This window comes from Agelaius tricolor, unplaced genomic scaffold, assembly GCF_023055355.1.
Source record: "Agelaius tricolor isolate 1412-34295 unplaced genomic scaffold, bAgeTri1.0.p SCAF_19, whole genome shotgun sequence".
NCBI lineage: Eukaryota > Metazoa > Chordata > Aves > Passeriformes > Icteridae > Agelaius > Agelaius tricolor.
In genome coordinates, this window is record NW_027269279.1 from 11,334,537 (window position 1) to 11,351,587 (window position 17,051).

Below are 17,051 nucleotides of genomic sequence, written 5' to 3' on the forward strand. Positions count from 1 at the left end.
AGCTACTGCCAAAAAGTAGGCAATTAAACACCACCTTCATTTCAGGATTATTTTCACTGTGACTTCATCTGCAAGTCTAGGTGAGAAGTGCAGAACCACGCATGCCACCTAAACTGTTACTCCAAAATACAACATTGTCAAACTAGAAAGGAACAGGGTGTTGAACAAACTGTAAAATGTTTTGACTCAAAGTGTTGTACAGCAGATGGAGCTACAAGGATGGCCTACAAATAGCCACCTACATTTGAGAACACCCAACAATGATAAATATACAGAATCTATCCCATCAAGGGAGTGTCTTCAGCCTTTTTCTACTGCAAAATGACACACAGACATTCACAACAAAGCAACTCTCCAAGTTTGACATCAACAAAGATTTAAAAGAAATAAATGCAATTGGTTTGCAAAGCTTATCTGGGTGTTCCATAAAAGTTCAAGTTCTTCTCCTGACCAATTTCTATAATTGTGCCACCTTTCCTTCTCTTAAGAGAGACAAAAGCAGGAGAGGGGTGGGGACTGAGAAAAGGCATTTGTTGTTTCACCACATGGCAGTGACAAAAGTGAAAATCATTTGTTTCAAACCAGATTCCTACTGGAAGATCATGTGTCCATCCATTACCAGACTTCTCCAGAAAATGACCCATCTGGATGACTGCTGGATTTTCCAACCAGATCCAGAAATGCTCCCAACTGCCTGATGACTTTATTTAGCAAAAGAGAAAGTCAGTTTTCCAAATGAAAACTTAATCTCCCCAGGCAAGTAGAAATATTCATAGGTTTTAAATTAAGTGCCTACTTTCTCTTCCTTCACAGAAATGAAGGACTTGCAGGTAAGTTTCTGTTGATAATTCAAAAGACTTTGAGAAATCCTGTGTGAGAAAAACCACAGGATTGCCTAACTGCTCACACTATTTCACATCAGCCTTGTACATTCTTGTACAGCCTTCAAAAAATCACTACTGAAATAAGCAGCTGCATTCAAAAATAGGTGAATCTACCAAAGTTAATAGCATTACATAACAAACCAACACACATTAATTTGGGAATCTTTGGATTAAAATACAGTTTTTCATCTTTGAAGTTGAAATGAGGGTTCTGAGAGAGAAGTTTTGTATTAATCTAGACAGATACATGCTAAATAATGTAATTTTTACTTTGTACTCGCAGGGAATGGCCGTCATCATCTAATAACCTTTCATCCCATTAAAGAACACAAAAAATAGGTCTTCATAAGCAGGTTATGAAATAACTGACCTATGCCAAATGTAAAACAGGCTTTCAAGAAGTCCATCAGATGCTTCTAAGGAACATCTTTCACACTCCCACAAGTCCCAGGCTGGAACAGCTCCATCACTGACACTCTCCTGCTGCTGAGGAATGCAGTGGGCACAAGGATTCCCATGGCAGTGCACATATGGCAAAGTGATATAAACACAGCAGTGCACATAACATTTATAAAAGTGCAAGCAGATCTTTGGATTCATTAATAGCACAGGAGAGATTTAATAAATATGTTTTATTTTAATCCAGAAGAAAGATGCTAGAGGCCCAGTTTTGTTTGGCCAAGACGTTCTTGGCCACTTCCCTACCCCCAGGCTCACATGTGTATGCTGAGGACAGAATTCCAAATATTTCAAGAGCTGTAACATCTCCCTTCATGTGGTACCTTCTCATCCTCAGGTACCTGCCCAGGACAGAATAGCTTAAAGTTTCTGCAGGTCAATATAGAGTTGGCCTCCTCTACTCCAAAACCTCTGTGGAGTGTTTTTAGAGGCTCAAACAAAATGCATCTTGTTTCCTTTCAAGTCAGACAGTGACCCTAAATTAGAGTGATTTATTTAGGACAAACTGTGAATTATTAAGTTTCATAAACAAATTTCTTAAAGAAAAGTTGATTCATGACAAAAAAGTCTTGTCCAGAACATTGTTTCACAAGTGTCCATAAATACAAATAATGTGTATTTGTATTTGGAACTAGGACAAGACTGAGAACAGTGTCCATGTTGTGTAAACTGAAAAGGGAAATGCAGGACATCTGCAAATCAGCCACATGGAAAAAGTTAAATACTTCTTTGCCAAACTCTAAAAGTAAAGTCAGCAACCCAAAGAGCAAGTCACTGTGTCACTGCCACTGTCTGGCATCCAGCAGGTACTTGGAAACATCAGAGAGATCATGTCCAACTGCACAAGTCCAAGAAACCAAGTGCCAAAACCAAAAAAGTAAAGCAAAACTGCATTGCAATACTTTCTGAGAACACAATTCCACCAGCAAGAGGCTTTTCTTGGGATGAAAATTCTAATCTTAACAGAACACAAAAATAGCCCTTCTCCTTAGGTAAAGATCTTCTCTTTCCTCATGGGCCTGTCACCTTAGGTGTTCAGCCACGATCTTCCACAATTCCTGTGGGAGCAGAACAAAGACATACAGGTATTTTCTCACATCAGTAGGTTGCAATCCTGAAAAAATTCCACGTGCTCACTGTAAGACAAGTTTTAAGATATACCCTATACCTCCATCTACAGATAGTATCCATCTATGGATCGATACCAAATCCATGTCTGTAATTTCCTGGAACAATTACTTGAAACACAGCACTGTAACTGATTGCTTCATTCTTGTAGCATGATTTAAAAAAATAAAGTGTGTTTAGTATAAAGTAGTTTGTTTTAAAATAGTTTGAAATTAGCCCAGTTGTCAGAGCGTGGTGCTAATAATGCCAAGGTTGTGGGGTGGATCCCTGTATGAGGCCATTCATTGGAGAGTTGGATTCAATTGTCCTTGTGGATGGCAGAATGTTCTGTGATTTTGTGATTCACTGATCAACATGATCTCGATTGATAATCCTGCTAATCCTACATATTTTGACTGATAATCCTGCTGGTTTTTAGCCTGTGTTAACAAATGGTTTCAATAATGCTGGTAAAAAAACAGCTGAAGAAATAATTTACTGAGGAATCAAAGTCTCACAAATGCATGGCTTATATAAACACAAATCCCCTTCTCAATCCTACAGACAACAAGGATGAAAAATCCTTAATCACTTCATTTCTTTAGAATATATTAATATATGCTTTGTCTGCTCCACAGAGGATAATTAAGCAGACTATCACATACTCTTCACCATGACATCTCTGATTTGTGGCAATAGATCAAATGATAAATAAAAACACAGGCATTTTAAAAATGCATAGATTTCAAGGGCCAGCAGCCTTCCTCAAAGCAGCCAGGGAATGAGTTATCTATACATTTATCTATAAACCAGGTTACTTTTGTGTACTTTTAAAACTTTTAAACAAGTTTTACACATGTTTTATGCCTGAAGGTATCAGCATTAAGTAAAATAAATTAATCTCATGAAGTAGCTGTGGCTCCTGTGACCTCACCATACACACAGTATGTTCACTACAACAACATAATTTCTTGGTACCAGATTTGCAATCCAGTGCAAGATTTGCATCTCCTCTAAAAAGATTCATTAGATTGGATTGTTCTAGAAGTCTGTTAGCTGTTACCCTACATAATATTCCTAAGAGCAGATAATTTGGAAAAGAATGGAAAAAGAGAACCATAAGTGCTTGAGAGGTAATTAGATAACCAGAAATATAATATCTGACATGATTCTCAAAAACAGAAGTTTACAGCTAATTGACTTCTTCATAGATATTAGAAGATTATGTCCTGAACTCTGAACTGGGAAAGGAATTACTGAAAGTGTGAAATGAAAGCTCTCCTACAAGAAAATAAATGAGAAGAGATATTGGTTCAGTCACAAAAAATGGCATTTTACAAAGTAAAGGTCTCTTATCCTTGGAGGAACTGAGAGTGGCAATCTCAGCCACCCTGCTGGTGATAGAAAATCAATTCTGTCCCAGCCAAAACCAGGACATGTCAATCTAGTACAGATTATGTAAGCACAAACAAGGATCATTTTAAATAAAAAAAACTAAGTGGAAATAAAAGATAATGTTTATTCTTCTGTTCTTCCTTCATGTGTCCATAAACAGCTGATAACTAATTTGAGATGATTAGCCTGACACATTACATTAATTTTCATGAATGCTGCTTACCAACTGCTCAATCCGTTCATAAACAAGGAACTGGCAGAAATCAGGCTTAATGTGCTCCACTGTATATTTCATTTTTCCATCTTGGAGGTTCTCCAGATCATTTAGAGTATTTCTAAAGTGACTGTAGGCTTCACATGTAACATCCATATGTCTTAAAGTGAAGTTCAGCCTGGCAAAAGAGTATTTCATTTAGAACATCTCTCCTATACTGGCATCTTAAATAGGTGTGTAACTTCCCTCAGCTAATGAAAACAATTAATCTTCTCAGCATAATTAACTCCCTTCAGCAGCCAAAAAAACGTACACTCCCCATTCCTGAAAAGCAGAAAAGATGTTATGTCAGTATCAGTACACAATAACTCTTGGATGAACTTTTCCATTGATTTTAGGGCACTTTGCCACAGCAGAATCATTGGCTTGGTTTCCTGGACAAACACCTGGCAGCAAACCACAGGAGGAGTTCTTACTTGCATCTCTCTAGAGATTTAAGCAAAGCCTATTTGTGTATCAGCTTATGAATGCACTGCAACATACAATTACCTAAAAACATTCATTGATTCCTTGAAAGCAAGCAAGAGAAACTGTTCTAGAGTTGCTGAAGATAGGAAATAAACACCCTAATTCTAAACCACTTAATTCCATTCAGTGACCTCAAAATACACAGCAAATGTTATCAGGCATTATATCAATCTAGCCACCCATTTATCCTTATTTGCACAGAGGGCATCTCAGGTGAGGCAAAGGTAGGACAACAAAAGGCAAGCTCCTGTTAAATTCACATTCTGAACTGATAAAAATTAAGCATGCAGGAAAAAAAGAGATTATCCTGAGCACATACTGGAGCCTGTGATCACCTGATACAATGAAAATGAGAAGCCAACCTTTTATTAAAACATACAAAGTTTTAGTGTTTTTTATATTAAGTTCTTGGTAATACTCACCTCTTTTCCAGTGCTAAGTAAACTGTGCAAGAATTTCTCAAGTTGTGTGTGATTCTATACAGAGTTCTGAACAAGGCATCTGTCAGGTCATCATCATAGAACACTGTAAAAAACAAGATTAAGAGCATATGTATAATTAAGGATATAATTTACTTAAGTGTCCATTATGAAACAGCAGGCCTTAGTTTGATTACTCAAATCAAACAAGTCATTCTTTTATCTAAGTGCAAAGTACACTTTTAATGGCAACAACTGACCCTGTCAGAGTATTCACTGCTGCTATTTATTTCTTTAAGCTTTCTCTCATCAGAATGGGAATAATTTATCAGACAATTGACAAGCTTTGACAAGAATTCTCTCAGCCTGGAAATAATCTTACTACAAAGCTAAAAAAGTAGGGTATTAGAGAATAGAGAGCCTCTTTCCTTTATGAAAACCCACACCAGGCTATAATTAATTTACCATTATAACCAGATCTCCTTTGAAAGCAGGACACACCAAAGAAAAGGAAGAGCTACAGCTTGCAACATCTGTTCTCATAATTGCTAATTCAGAATGTAAATGTAAGTGTTTAGAAAAGAAAAATACAGGCAGGAACACTTAAGGCAGAGCTTTGGCAAATTAGGTAAGGATCTGACCTATTAGATTTTAAAAGCAAACTAGGTACATTTAAATTATTACTTATAATGCTTGAGTGTTTGATTTAAAAGCTTACTGTTTATATTTCCCTACCATCAGCTGCCATTATCACAGAACAGTGATCAAGCAAATCAGCAATCTCTTCTTCAGACCAGCTATAAGGAGCTTCAGGATCTGGAAGAAAGAATATGGCTTTGGTGTACATGATTAAATGTCTCAAATGACTGGAGAAAAGGAACTCCTTAGCTCCTGTGGGCAGCTGCTACTCCATAAGCAGAGCACACCACTCAAGGGAAATCAAAACCTTCCCTGTTCATTTTCTGAAGTTCCCCCAGTCCTCTGCTTCCTCTGTGTTTATGCCAAACCCTCCCAAGGCTGATTGGCAAGCAAAAGTTTTCTTTCACTTCAGAATTCACAATCCTGTAGCAAGACTACAGCTTTAAATACCTTAAAGCAAGCACACCTTTAAACAAAACCCCAGATATATCCTTATATAAGTTTTGATTAATCTTCCTATTTTATCATGCTTTTAAAAATTATTCTTCATTAAAAGAATCTTTACTTGAAAGTCTAATAAACTTAAAACCTTTTCAACTGGCAGTATCAAATATTGTCATTAACCAGAATTTTTTTTGAGCCCCAAGAGAGGCTTTTGAACATGTGACACCAAACACCAAGCCCAATCTAACAGAAGCCATTATAGGCACCTACCAGTGCAGAATTCATCTTTCAGCCAATCCAGTTCTTTCACTTTAATTTCCCCTCCTGGAGGTGAAGAAAGATCACATCAGTCACAAATGGCCTTTCACAGCATCTGGGCTAAAGCAGAGAGTCAAAATCTGACCATACAGCACCTACCTCCTGGCTCCATCAGCTGCTTGTTTAATGCAACATTTTGCTCACACATGGCCAGGAGATCTTCACCAACGTCTGGAAAAGAAGTGATAATGATATTAAAAACAAGAATATTTTGTATGGGCCATGTATTCCTCTCAGTCTAACACTCAAAGTTTCTCTCAAGCCCATGAAATAAAGGAAAATTCAGAGCAACTCTGTCCACTGATGATTGCTCCCCTAGTATCCTTCTTTTTGTCCTTCAGTTCTAAGCTGAAAGCCTTGAAGAAAGAAGTTATATTCCTACCCTACCTATTTTAATCTGGACACACTATCTTGAGTTCACTGCAACATATCTTGCTTTTAAACTCTTGAGCTTTCTCTGCCCCTTGAGAAAGTTCCTGTTATTTTTCAGTAAATAACACAAATTGATAGGCACTAATAAAAATGATTAACTATAACTGAACAGATGAGTCTGAAAATACCAGGATGAAAGCACTGCTTTTGGAAGTTTCATGGAAATATTTAACTGAAAAAACTGCCTTACCTGTGCAATAAACTCTCTTGGCAACTGCTCCCATGATAATGCTGGTAATTCCAGTGCCACCTCCAAGCTCCAGCACACAGCAGCCCCTGAAGGTGTCCCTTTGAAAGAGAATGTGATCAGCCAGAAGGAAGGCAGCACGCCACACCTGGGGACAAGGGAAGCACTTAAAACTGAACCAGCTCTGAAGCACATTCCATGAAAATCAAGATACTACAAGGCAGAACACGTACTTGTTTACCAACATCTTCCAAGGGGGTTGCCATGGAGTGTTCTGTGCAAATGAGAGAGAACAGAAAAGAATTACCTCAAAATTGCTCAAATCAAGTTCCACAGTGGCAAGTTTGAAACTAAGGCTATGCTTCCCTTTCAAATATAGAACTAAACACTCTTCATTCTATACAATAATGCTGGATAATGCCAAGCACCCACTCTAAGGAGCACTGAGTTTCCTGTGGTATACAACTGCCCAAACCCCTTCCAGAGAAAAAAATGCAAATTCTTATTTGCAATATCACAGTATTGTGTTCATTATTTTCTTTCACTTTAAAAACTGCTGTTCCATCTCTAAAGAAAACCTATTTTTCTTTTGTTTTACTGAAACATATCTGCCACATTTCTCCCTGACTGAAAACTTATTATTTACCTATTTTAACAACATCACTGTAAGTGCACTCCTGCTCTTCATCTTCAAAAGCATCTTCCTTTCCTTTCATCAGAATTACAGGGCACACTATATCCCTCAAAAGATCCTCTGCTTGCAAATCAGAGGCACTTCTAGGCCTTCTGACCACTTCCAAGTCTCCATCATCATCTAGCAGAGCTTCTACTCCTTCACTATTTAATTCTCCTTCTTCTTTCACGTTACTCCTGTCCTTGTCACACAGTTCATCTCCACTTCTGCTCTGCTGTTCTCTTCCTGCAGTAATTTCTCTCACGTGTTTCCCAGATGCCAAATCTTCTGTGCTCCAAAGGAGTTTGAAATATGACAGGAATACTGTAAGAACACAGTGTGGGGGGAAAGGTTAAACACCAGATGAGGCAGAACCTTCCACATGCATGAAATTCTGGGATGCATTACATGTATTAAAAATCTATAGAGTAAATCATGAAACGGGTAACTTGAAATACAGTTTTATTTGCTATGAAGAAATACTTCTGTTATTAAGTTCTGTCAGCAAAATTAACAAAGCACTTTCACAGTCCACTGGCTGACTCAGCATTTGCACAGCCACAATGGTTTATCTAAATCATCTGATTTAGTAATATTTATTTTAACTACTGGCAGTAATTTAGTAATATTTATTTTAACTCTTGGCAGAGGAGATGCTTTCTTACATCCTCCAAAAGTTCTGTTCACAGAAGTTCAAACTAAGTTGAAAACAGAATGAATAGAAGTTAGAATTAGTTTATTTTGGTTAAGATTCCTATCTTGTAAGAAAGAAGAATGTTCTAGTAAAATGCAAGTTGAATTTTTGTTTACTGCTTTGAAAGTCTTAAGGGATCCAAGCAACTCCAAGCCTTGAAATTGGCTCAGTATGTAAGAACAGAAATAACTGCACAGGAGGCAAAGCTGACACTTCTGCAATTTTAAGTGTTCATACTGATTATTCAAAGAGATTAAACGACTGAAGCTATTCTTAATGACCAATTAATTAAAAATCTTTTACAACAATCACTCAGTGACATAGCTTCTCTTAAAATTTGAAGTTATTAAAACATGGACCTTGCAATTTTAATTACAGGAATCTGTACTGCCTGAATATCACACATAAGGAAGAACAGACATTCCATAGTCCTTCCATCTGTGTTCATTCCCAACAAAAGGGAAGAGATAAAGTGCTTGCCACCACTGCTTTCAACAATTTCACAATATATGGGGTTCTATTCCAGTTTCTTTAGTAGGTAAGGTGTGCCAAGGTGGTCTACTGAAATCTGACAGAGGTTCCTCTCTAGTGAGACCATTTTTAGCTAGATCTAATAAAATCTTCAATGCCTGTCCTAGCATGACAAATGTTTAAAGTCTCCACTGTTTGCATGATGACCAAATGAAACTAATTGGAATAGACATGCCATCATGAAATGCTTTGTTCTCCAAGTCCATTCTGATCCTCTGCATTTCTACAGCATTCAAAAGGTGGAAAGTCAAACTGACTCAAAGGGGAAGAGACTAAATCCCCATAAACTTCCCCAAAAAACAGCACAGTGGCCTTGGTAGATTGTTATGGCACTAAAGGCTGTAATACTAACATGCAATTCTTGTCTCAATAACCAGAAGAATTTCCCAGGAAGAGCTCACTGAAGTAGGTAGAACACATGGCACTTCCTTCTGCTGAAAGGTTCTTTGCACCAAGCACAATCACAGCTAACACACATCAAACAGCATGAAGACACACCACAGCATTAATTACCTGGGTTTTGACCTGAATAGGGTCAAAATTATTATTTATTTCCTTGTCAGGCCTACTTTGATAATTTTTAACATTGTCATACACCAGAACAGCTGCAGAAGTTACTCTTTTTATGGCACAACTGGGTTTGAAAAAACAATTAACACTTCTGTCACAGCAGGACTTTTGTACAGAACATTTTGCCAGCGGCTTCAAGGTCAGTTCCCTTGACAACTTTATAGCAACCTACAAGCTGGCAATCAGCCAGGGGCATTTGCCAACTCATTTCCTCTATAGCCTGACTCTTCAAATTCTATGTCAGTTTAAGCCATTGCTGTGTTGAGTTTTTTTGCTGACTTTTTTTTGAAGCAAATACCCCCCCCCACCCCCCAAAAAAAAATCAACCCCACTGACAGAAAAAAATCAAAATAAAATAACTCCACCACATAGCCCAAAGAAAGCTGTTATGCTCCCTTGGAATAGATGGTAACTCATCACATAATCATTTAATTAAACTTGATAAATTAATTATTGATAGTTTATATTTTAAACTTAAGTTACACTATTTAAAACCCCTGGGTTCTCATCTTTGGTTTGTATATAAGAAACATCACAACCTTATTCTAAATCATGGCTCCCAAAGTGCCATATTGACAATATTGCTCAATGAACCATTAAATTAAACCTACAAGTGAGTAAATTTGGTTACTTTTTCTCAAAAAGTAATTTAAAGTTTAATTTTTAAGACAAGCTGTCTACAAGTTTTCATTTCTGGAGTTAATTTCATGAGGATAACACTAGCCCTCTTCCTAAAGACTGAGTAGGAGGTGATTCTGCTCATAGCTGGAATAAAATATGTAACTATTAATATCAACCACTTAGAGGAGGATTCAGCCTTCCAAAGATCTGAGCACAGTTAAAACACAGCACCCATTACCTGGCTGTCCAACTGCATTCAGTCGTACCATGAGGTGCCTTTTGCTTGGGCAGTGCAAGTGAACATCAGACAGCACAGTGTCACTCCTGAACGTGGGGTTATCCATCTCCTCCTCTGCCAAATCTGCCATGGGGTGCAGGAGAGAGGAACATGTGCACTGCTCAAACAGCCCTCATGCAGTGCTGTCACAAAGGGATTCCATTCTCTTCCATTCACAGGTGTCCAGCAACAGTTTTGCTCACCAAGGGAAACTCAGGACATCCTTTCTGAGAAGGTGGGATTGTGCAAGCTCCACCACGCTCCGAGACAGCAAGCTGCTCATCAGGATATTCAACCTAAAAGCAAACACAGGCAGCTTTTAGTGGTAGCCTGACACTGTCTGAACATTGCTCCAGCAGTATTTCAGAAGATGAAGATCAGATGACACTGTTCAATAAAGTAGCAATGCTCCAAGGCTCTCTTTTACAGAATCCTCAATATGTAACTGTTAGTAGTTCAGTGGCAGCCACTGTGTATTTTAGGAAGAGCTACTAATTTGCTTGTGTTACAAACCACCTCCCCTGGAAAAAAACAATCGAGAATTACAATGCCTAATCAAGGTTTTCAAAGGGAATAAGGCCCCTTCCTGTGTTGGCATTACCATCTTGAATGATTATGCTAAATTTGTTATTACCCAGTTGTGCTTGAACAAAATCCCCAAATGGTTCAGGCTGGAAGGGACCACAGTGGCTCACCTGGTCCCACCTCCCTGCCCAGGCAGGGTCACTCTGGAGCACGGGATCGTCTCCAGATGGCTCTGGAGTATCTCCAGTGAGGGACACTCCACACTCTCTGTGGGCAATCTGTCCCAGTGCTCGGTCCCTGCACAGGGAAGTTCTTTCTCACGTTCAGGTGGAACTTCCTGGGCATCAGTTCCTGCCCTTTGCTCCTGCCCCACTGCTGGCCCCAGGGAGCAGAGCCCGGTCCCTGCTCTGAGCCGTCCCTTTGATGTTTACATACATTAAAAAGGCCCTCCTCAGTCATCTCTTCTCAACTTCAGCCTTTCCTCGTAAGAGAGATGCTCCAGACCCGTGATAACTTAGTCCCTCCTGCCGGACCACCGTACCTATCCACACTCACAACACTGCCGGCTTCAGAAGCTCTCGGTATCTGTGCCTGCGCACTTCTGTTAACTCTGCCAGCTCCAAACCTGCCCGTCCCGGCGGGAGCCAGCGCAGCCCAGCCGGCAGTGCCGGGCACCGGGAGATGTGCGCGGGGGGCTCCGCTCCTGCTGCGGCACCGCCGGAGCCTCGGCGGGGCTCAGCGCGCCGGGCGAGGCTCCGCGGGCACGGGCAGCGCGGGCGGGACCCGCCTGGCCCCATGGTGGCACCCGCCTGGCCCGGGTCCCCACGGTGACACCCGCCTGTCCCCATGGTGGCGTGACCCGCCTGGCCCGGGTCCTCATGGTGTGACCCGCCTGTCCCGGGTTCCCACGGTGAGACCCGCCTGGCCCCATGGTGGGACCTCCCTGTCCCACGTCCCTCCGGCAGGACTGCCTGTCCCGCCTCCCCATGCCTGTCCCCGCGGTGGAACCCGCCTGTCCCGCTTCTCTCCCCGGCAGGACCCGCGTCGCCCGATAGGATCCGCGTCTTCCCGGCCGGATCTGCCCGTCCCAATTCTCCCCACTCAGGTCGCGCTTTCCCTTTCTCAGATCCCGCTTTCCCCCTCTCCCGCTTCTCCCCTCTCAGATCCCGCTCGTGTCCCACCCCTCCCGCTTCTCCCCGCTCAGATCCCACCTCTCCCACTTTCCCCCTCTCAGATCCCGCTTCTCCCCGCTCACGCCCCACCTCTCCACTTTCCCCCGCTCGGCTCCCGCCTTTCCCACTTTCCCCCGTTCAGATCCTGCGTTCCCCTCTCAGCTCCCGCCTCTCCGCGTTCCCCGCTCAGATCCCGCCTCTCCGCGTTCCCCTCTCAGCTCCCACCTCTCCGCGTTCCCCTCTCAGCTCCCGCCTCTCCGCTTTCCCCGCTCGGCTCCCGCCTCTCGGCCGCTCCGCTCTCTGCCGCTGCGGCTCCTTCCGGCTCCTTCCGCTGACGCCGCTGCCCGGCGGCCCCCGCGGGTGCTGCGGGCCCTGGGGTACGCGCTGTGCTCGGGGCTCGCCGCTGTTCCAGAATCACCCGGCACCAAACCCCGCTCAAAGCCCGCCGGGGGAGGCGGGCAAAGGCAGCACCGGCCGCGCAGGCCAGGCTTGCGCTGAAGCATCCGCGGGACTTGCTCGGAGATTCAACACGCGTTTCCTACTCGCGTTCTTAATTATTGATTGTTTCTGGCATCACTTGCCCTCTATCGGTTCGTCTGCAATGCCGTGCAAAATCTACAAACGGCTTGGAAACAAAGTGGGAAAACCTCTGCGGGGGCAAATAGGCGTTTCTGCCTTAGTCCAGATAATGTCAGAATTCCAGTACCACTGTAAGATTAGCTGGAGCAACAGCTGTTCACTTGTTTAGGGAATTGGGGGTTTAGTTGCTTAATTCTGAAGACTTTTTAACTACGTATAAACCAGGTGAAATAAACAAGACTGAGTTAATCACCGAGTGGAAACATCATAACCAGAGTCTTTGGGAGGCTTTAACAACAGAAATTTGCCTAGGAGTTAGATCACCAGAGTTTGGTATCTACATGTTGGACCATGGTGTCCTCGGCAGTCGTTTCCCAGCTGTGCTCGTCTGCAGTGAGAGCTGCAGGGTCTGGCCCCGGGCTGTGTGGCCAGCCCAGAGGGTGCAGTGGTGTGTGGGGACAGGACACATCAGCGGCTGGACACGCTCACCAGCCTCCTATGCAAAATCACCGACAGACAGAGGTGTGCTCCAAACTCCCATCTGCGTCCTGGTTCATCTCCTTGGCAAGTCTGCAGGGGATGCTGAAGTTGTTTTATCTTTCAGCAGGGGGATCTTGTTCAAAAGTGGGCATTTATATATTAATTATTAGTCATATGATGCTAATGTCAATTGCTAAAGATGATCCTTGTATTTTTCTTGAGTAGTAGGAAGTATTAGTCAATGAATAAAAAAACCTTGGAATGTAATTTATATTCTGTATCTATTTCTAGATGTCTCATCATCTGCCTTCCTCAACAAAGGCTAAGAATTATTAAAATAATTATTAAAAGAACGAAATAATCTTTCCCTGTTTCCCTCAAAACAGTCAAGAGTTTTGAGTGGCAATGAAATGGAAAGAACAGAAGCCATTCACATACCTCATTGCAGTTTCTGTGGGGAATTTTATTGGATGAATATCTGACAAAAATGCTTTGGAGATTTGTCCTCCTTTTATCTGTCTCCTGTGAAAGAGCAGAACATTATTTTACTTCCCGTGGTGATACACTGCCACATAAATTATTACTGCAGTGTCTCTCTCTGCTGGCATGTTCCTCACTGCTATGGAGTACCAAGCAGGCAAAGCAGATTATATTTGTCACAAAATCTCACCAGTCTGCAGCAAGAGGCACTTACTGGTACACAGGCTTAGTATAATTAGAGGAGTAGTTAAAAAGCTGCATTACATGGGGACTTTTAAACACAAAGGTACATTACATGAGAAATGGAGCTGCTGCAATTGCTTTTCTAAGAAATTCTGATACCTCATTTCACATATGCATAATATTTGGGCAGAGCAGGAATATCTCGTGGCTGCAGAAGATCTGTGGCTACAGATGTTATAATGTGGGTGATAATGAAAATTGTTTAGGGAGCTGCAGTTTCTGTACCACACACGAGAGGGCTTCGGCAGCAAATCCCCCAGGTGTGCCTCTTTCTTAAGGATGCACCCAAGTTGCATTTCCTGTCTTCCTCACAGCCATGTGACCTGGGAATTTGTTTAAATTTACCTCACGTGCCAGACAACTTTACCAAGCTTTAATGGCTTGTTTGAAATGATGAACTGGGCCAGTTTCATCCATTGATCAAGTAGCAAGGAGTTGGCTGTGCTGGTTGCTTCTGGTATGTCCCTTCTGCAATCCCCTTTGAATTCAGTGTCATGTGCTGACACTCCATGGGGTTCTTTTGGCAGATCAGGTAATAATGAGTAAGAGTCAGGACACTGTGTCTGGTAGTCTCTCATCAGAGATAAACTGTGACTGGTCAGTCTTTTTTAAAGTTCATTGTAGGTTGTGACTCTTCAAAACTGGATGTGTATGAGTGCATGATGAAAATATTAAATCTGAGAAGGAATAGCCAAACCTCAGATCAACCAGCAATAGTTACTAATTTCCAAGGGCAGTGAATCTGAAAATTGTAATAGAGTACATTGTCTAACAGCTTTTCTCTTTCAAGCCACAGGGGAAGTAGTTGTGGTAAGTTTAAAAGAACAATAAACTCCAGAATCCCATTAGCTTTACTGGAAGGCTGAATGGTAAAACTGCATTTGAATTTAATTCTTTATTCAACAACAACAACAACAACAACAACAAAAACAGGAGAAAAAAAAATTATATTTCCTGGAAAAGGATTGTGAATGAAATTAGGTGTGTTGATTGTGCTTGTTGCCATGGCAACAATTAATTACAGTCTTTGTCACACTTGCTCTGGCTGGCTTTCCTACAGTCAGGAGGGTAAACACTGTGGGAATCCCTCCCTCCTTCAGTTTACAAACAATCTCACTTCCAGTAATGCAGTCACCTCTTCACAAATACAGACAGGGCAGAGGATATGAAATAAAGAAACACTGGAGAAAGTTGAGGAATTCAGTGGGATTCTGCTGCACCTGCCCAGCACAGGTTCAGAGCAGTTGAGAAGGAACTGCCCTAGAGATGAATTTTACCCAGGAAAAGTCCTGGGAAGCAAAGCTGGTGATTCCCAGAGCACAATGCCCCCTGAATTCTCCAGCACCCAGGCAACCCTGCAAGCAGAACAGAGAGGGTAAAAGTTACTGACACAAGCTTTGCCATGCTCAGGCTGAAGAGACTGATAATTTTGCTGCATCACACTCTGGGGACTAATAATTGACTGCAACTTTGAGAGTATATTCTGAATTTGTTATTCTGAGCAGCAGATTGACTTTGGCAGATGCAGCCAACACCTTGTCTATGCAAAGCAAAGTGTTCCTTCTCCATAGAGCGAAGCCTAGATTAAAAATGTAAATCTTTAATGCTAAAGATCCTAATTTAACATTCAAAGACCTCAGGAAATTGAAACTGAGTCTCTAGAGAAACTAATTTGCACTACTGGCTTTTTCCTTTCATTATAAACATTTCCCTATGAATACCTGAAATTGTTTTGTTAACTGTGTTTTTAGTTTTCTGACTTTACAGGAATTATTTGTTCCCTAGCATAATAATATGTTTTAGGAATAAATGCCTGAAAAAATTATGGTGATGTGGAAATGAAACCTTTATGTTGAGTTGATTTACTCTTTATATAAATGTTTGTCATCAGTCTGGTCAAAAAAGACTTGGGATTAGTATGTTCTAACTTAGGTTTACTGTAAAGTTAGTCTAGACAGAGTCTACAAGGACCTCCACACATCTTGATGGCTAAAATAGATTATTTAATAATGTTTCTAAAAATAAGCACATGTACAAACTTCGTGGGCCCCAAGATTAGAACAAAACCTCTCCAAGACACAGAGTACCACTGATAAGCATCTCATACCTGATTAACAGCTTGTACCCAACTGGGTTAAATGTTCCTCCAGTGCTATACCCTTTGCTTTCCCTTGGATTTAACTGGGATCTGACAGTGGCAGATCATTGCAGGGGAGTGATGATTCAGGTGTATGAGTGCTCTGAATTTGTGCTCAGATTTATGAGAACTGATAAAACTTCTAAGACATGGTATTTGTGGGGCTAATTTAAACTTTCAAGTGACCCTGCAAATGTAGTTGGAAAAAAAGAGACAAGCTTGGGATCCCAGTGCCCCAAGGCCTGCTCATTTTGTCTCACTGCATTAGTTAGTTTAACAAAACATTTCACTTTGCTTCCTTCATTAACTTTGTATCACCCAAACATTGCAATTACAAGGAGGTAGCAGCTGCCTGACTTGTGGAACTACAGAGGCATTTTCACAGATTACAGATCCAACTTGGAGATGTGAGAAATAGATGGCTAGAGCTCAGAATGATGCTGTGGCTGCTTAACAGTGTATTCCTAAATATAGAGACTATTATATTCCCAGCCATATACAACTTCCAGTAGTTTTGATGCAGAGCAAAATGTGGTCTGTAGCGTTGATGGTTACTGTGTTTATTTAAACGCTCTCTATCAAGGAAAATGTTCCTTTTAACTCATCCTACTGCTGAAGCCCTACTAGTTCACGATAGCTTGTTGCCATGGATGGGTAATGATGTCACACATTCTGCCCAGTGTCCATGCCAGAAAATAAATGAGAATGACTTTTTTAATTACTCAGAGTTACTTAGCAATTCCCTGGAAGGCCTGAAGTGAATTACAAGGAAAAAAACAAGATGCCCCATTGACCCTACCTGCACAGTATCTTTATGCCAGTGAAGAGACACAGTAAAACACCAGAGTAAATCCTCTGTGGGTTTGAAAACAAGGTTCTATTACTGAAATACACTTTGTTACTCAACAGATTTCAGTGGGCTGAGGAGGAGCAGGAGGCTGGGTGAAGTGTGCCTTTAGGGCTCACACATGAATGCCTCAGGAACTATAGTTTCTGGAGAGGGACGGTGTGTCCTTCCCTCCATTGGTGACATTCTAACAGGA

At 41.4% G+C, this 17,051-nt stretch overlaps 1 protein-coding gene across 6 annotated transcripts; it reads right to left on the reverse strand.

The window, feature by feature from the left end:
• Positions 1-1,497: 1,497 nt before the first annotated feature.
• On the reverse strand, positions 1,498-12,679 carry METTL22 (methyltransferase 22, Kin17 lysine). Of its 6 annotated transcripts, none has more exons than XM_071444273.1 (11): positions 12,343-12,679; positions 10,354-10,688; positions 7,673-8,023; positions 7,260-7,300; positions 7,030-7,174; positions 6,507-6,578; positions 6,360-6,413; positions 5,742-5,822; positions 5,010-5,112; positions 4,069-4,237; positions 1,498-2,401 (listed from the first exon to the last, which is right to left on the reverse strand). In XM_071444273.1, the coding sequence occupies exons 2-11, from the start codon at positions 10,481-10,483 to the stop codon at positions 2,366-2,368; spliced, it is 1,182 nt and encodes a 393-aa protein (XP_071300374.1). In that variant the 5' UTR covers positions 10,484-10,688; positions 12,343-12,679; the 3' UTR covers positions 1,498-2,365. The 6 variants fall into 6 exon arrangements, with proteins under 6 accessions (XP_071300374.1, XP_071300371.1, XP_071300373.1 ...); XM_071444270.1 differs by having other exon boundaries at positions 12,315-12,679; XM_071444272.1 differs by having other exon boundaries at positions 12,287-12,679.
• Positions 12,680-17,051: the final 4,372 nt, after the last annotated feature.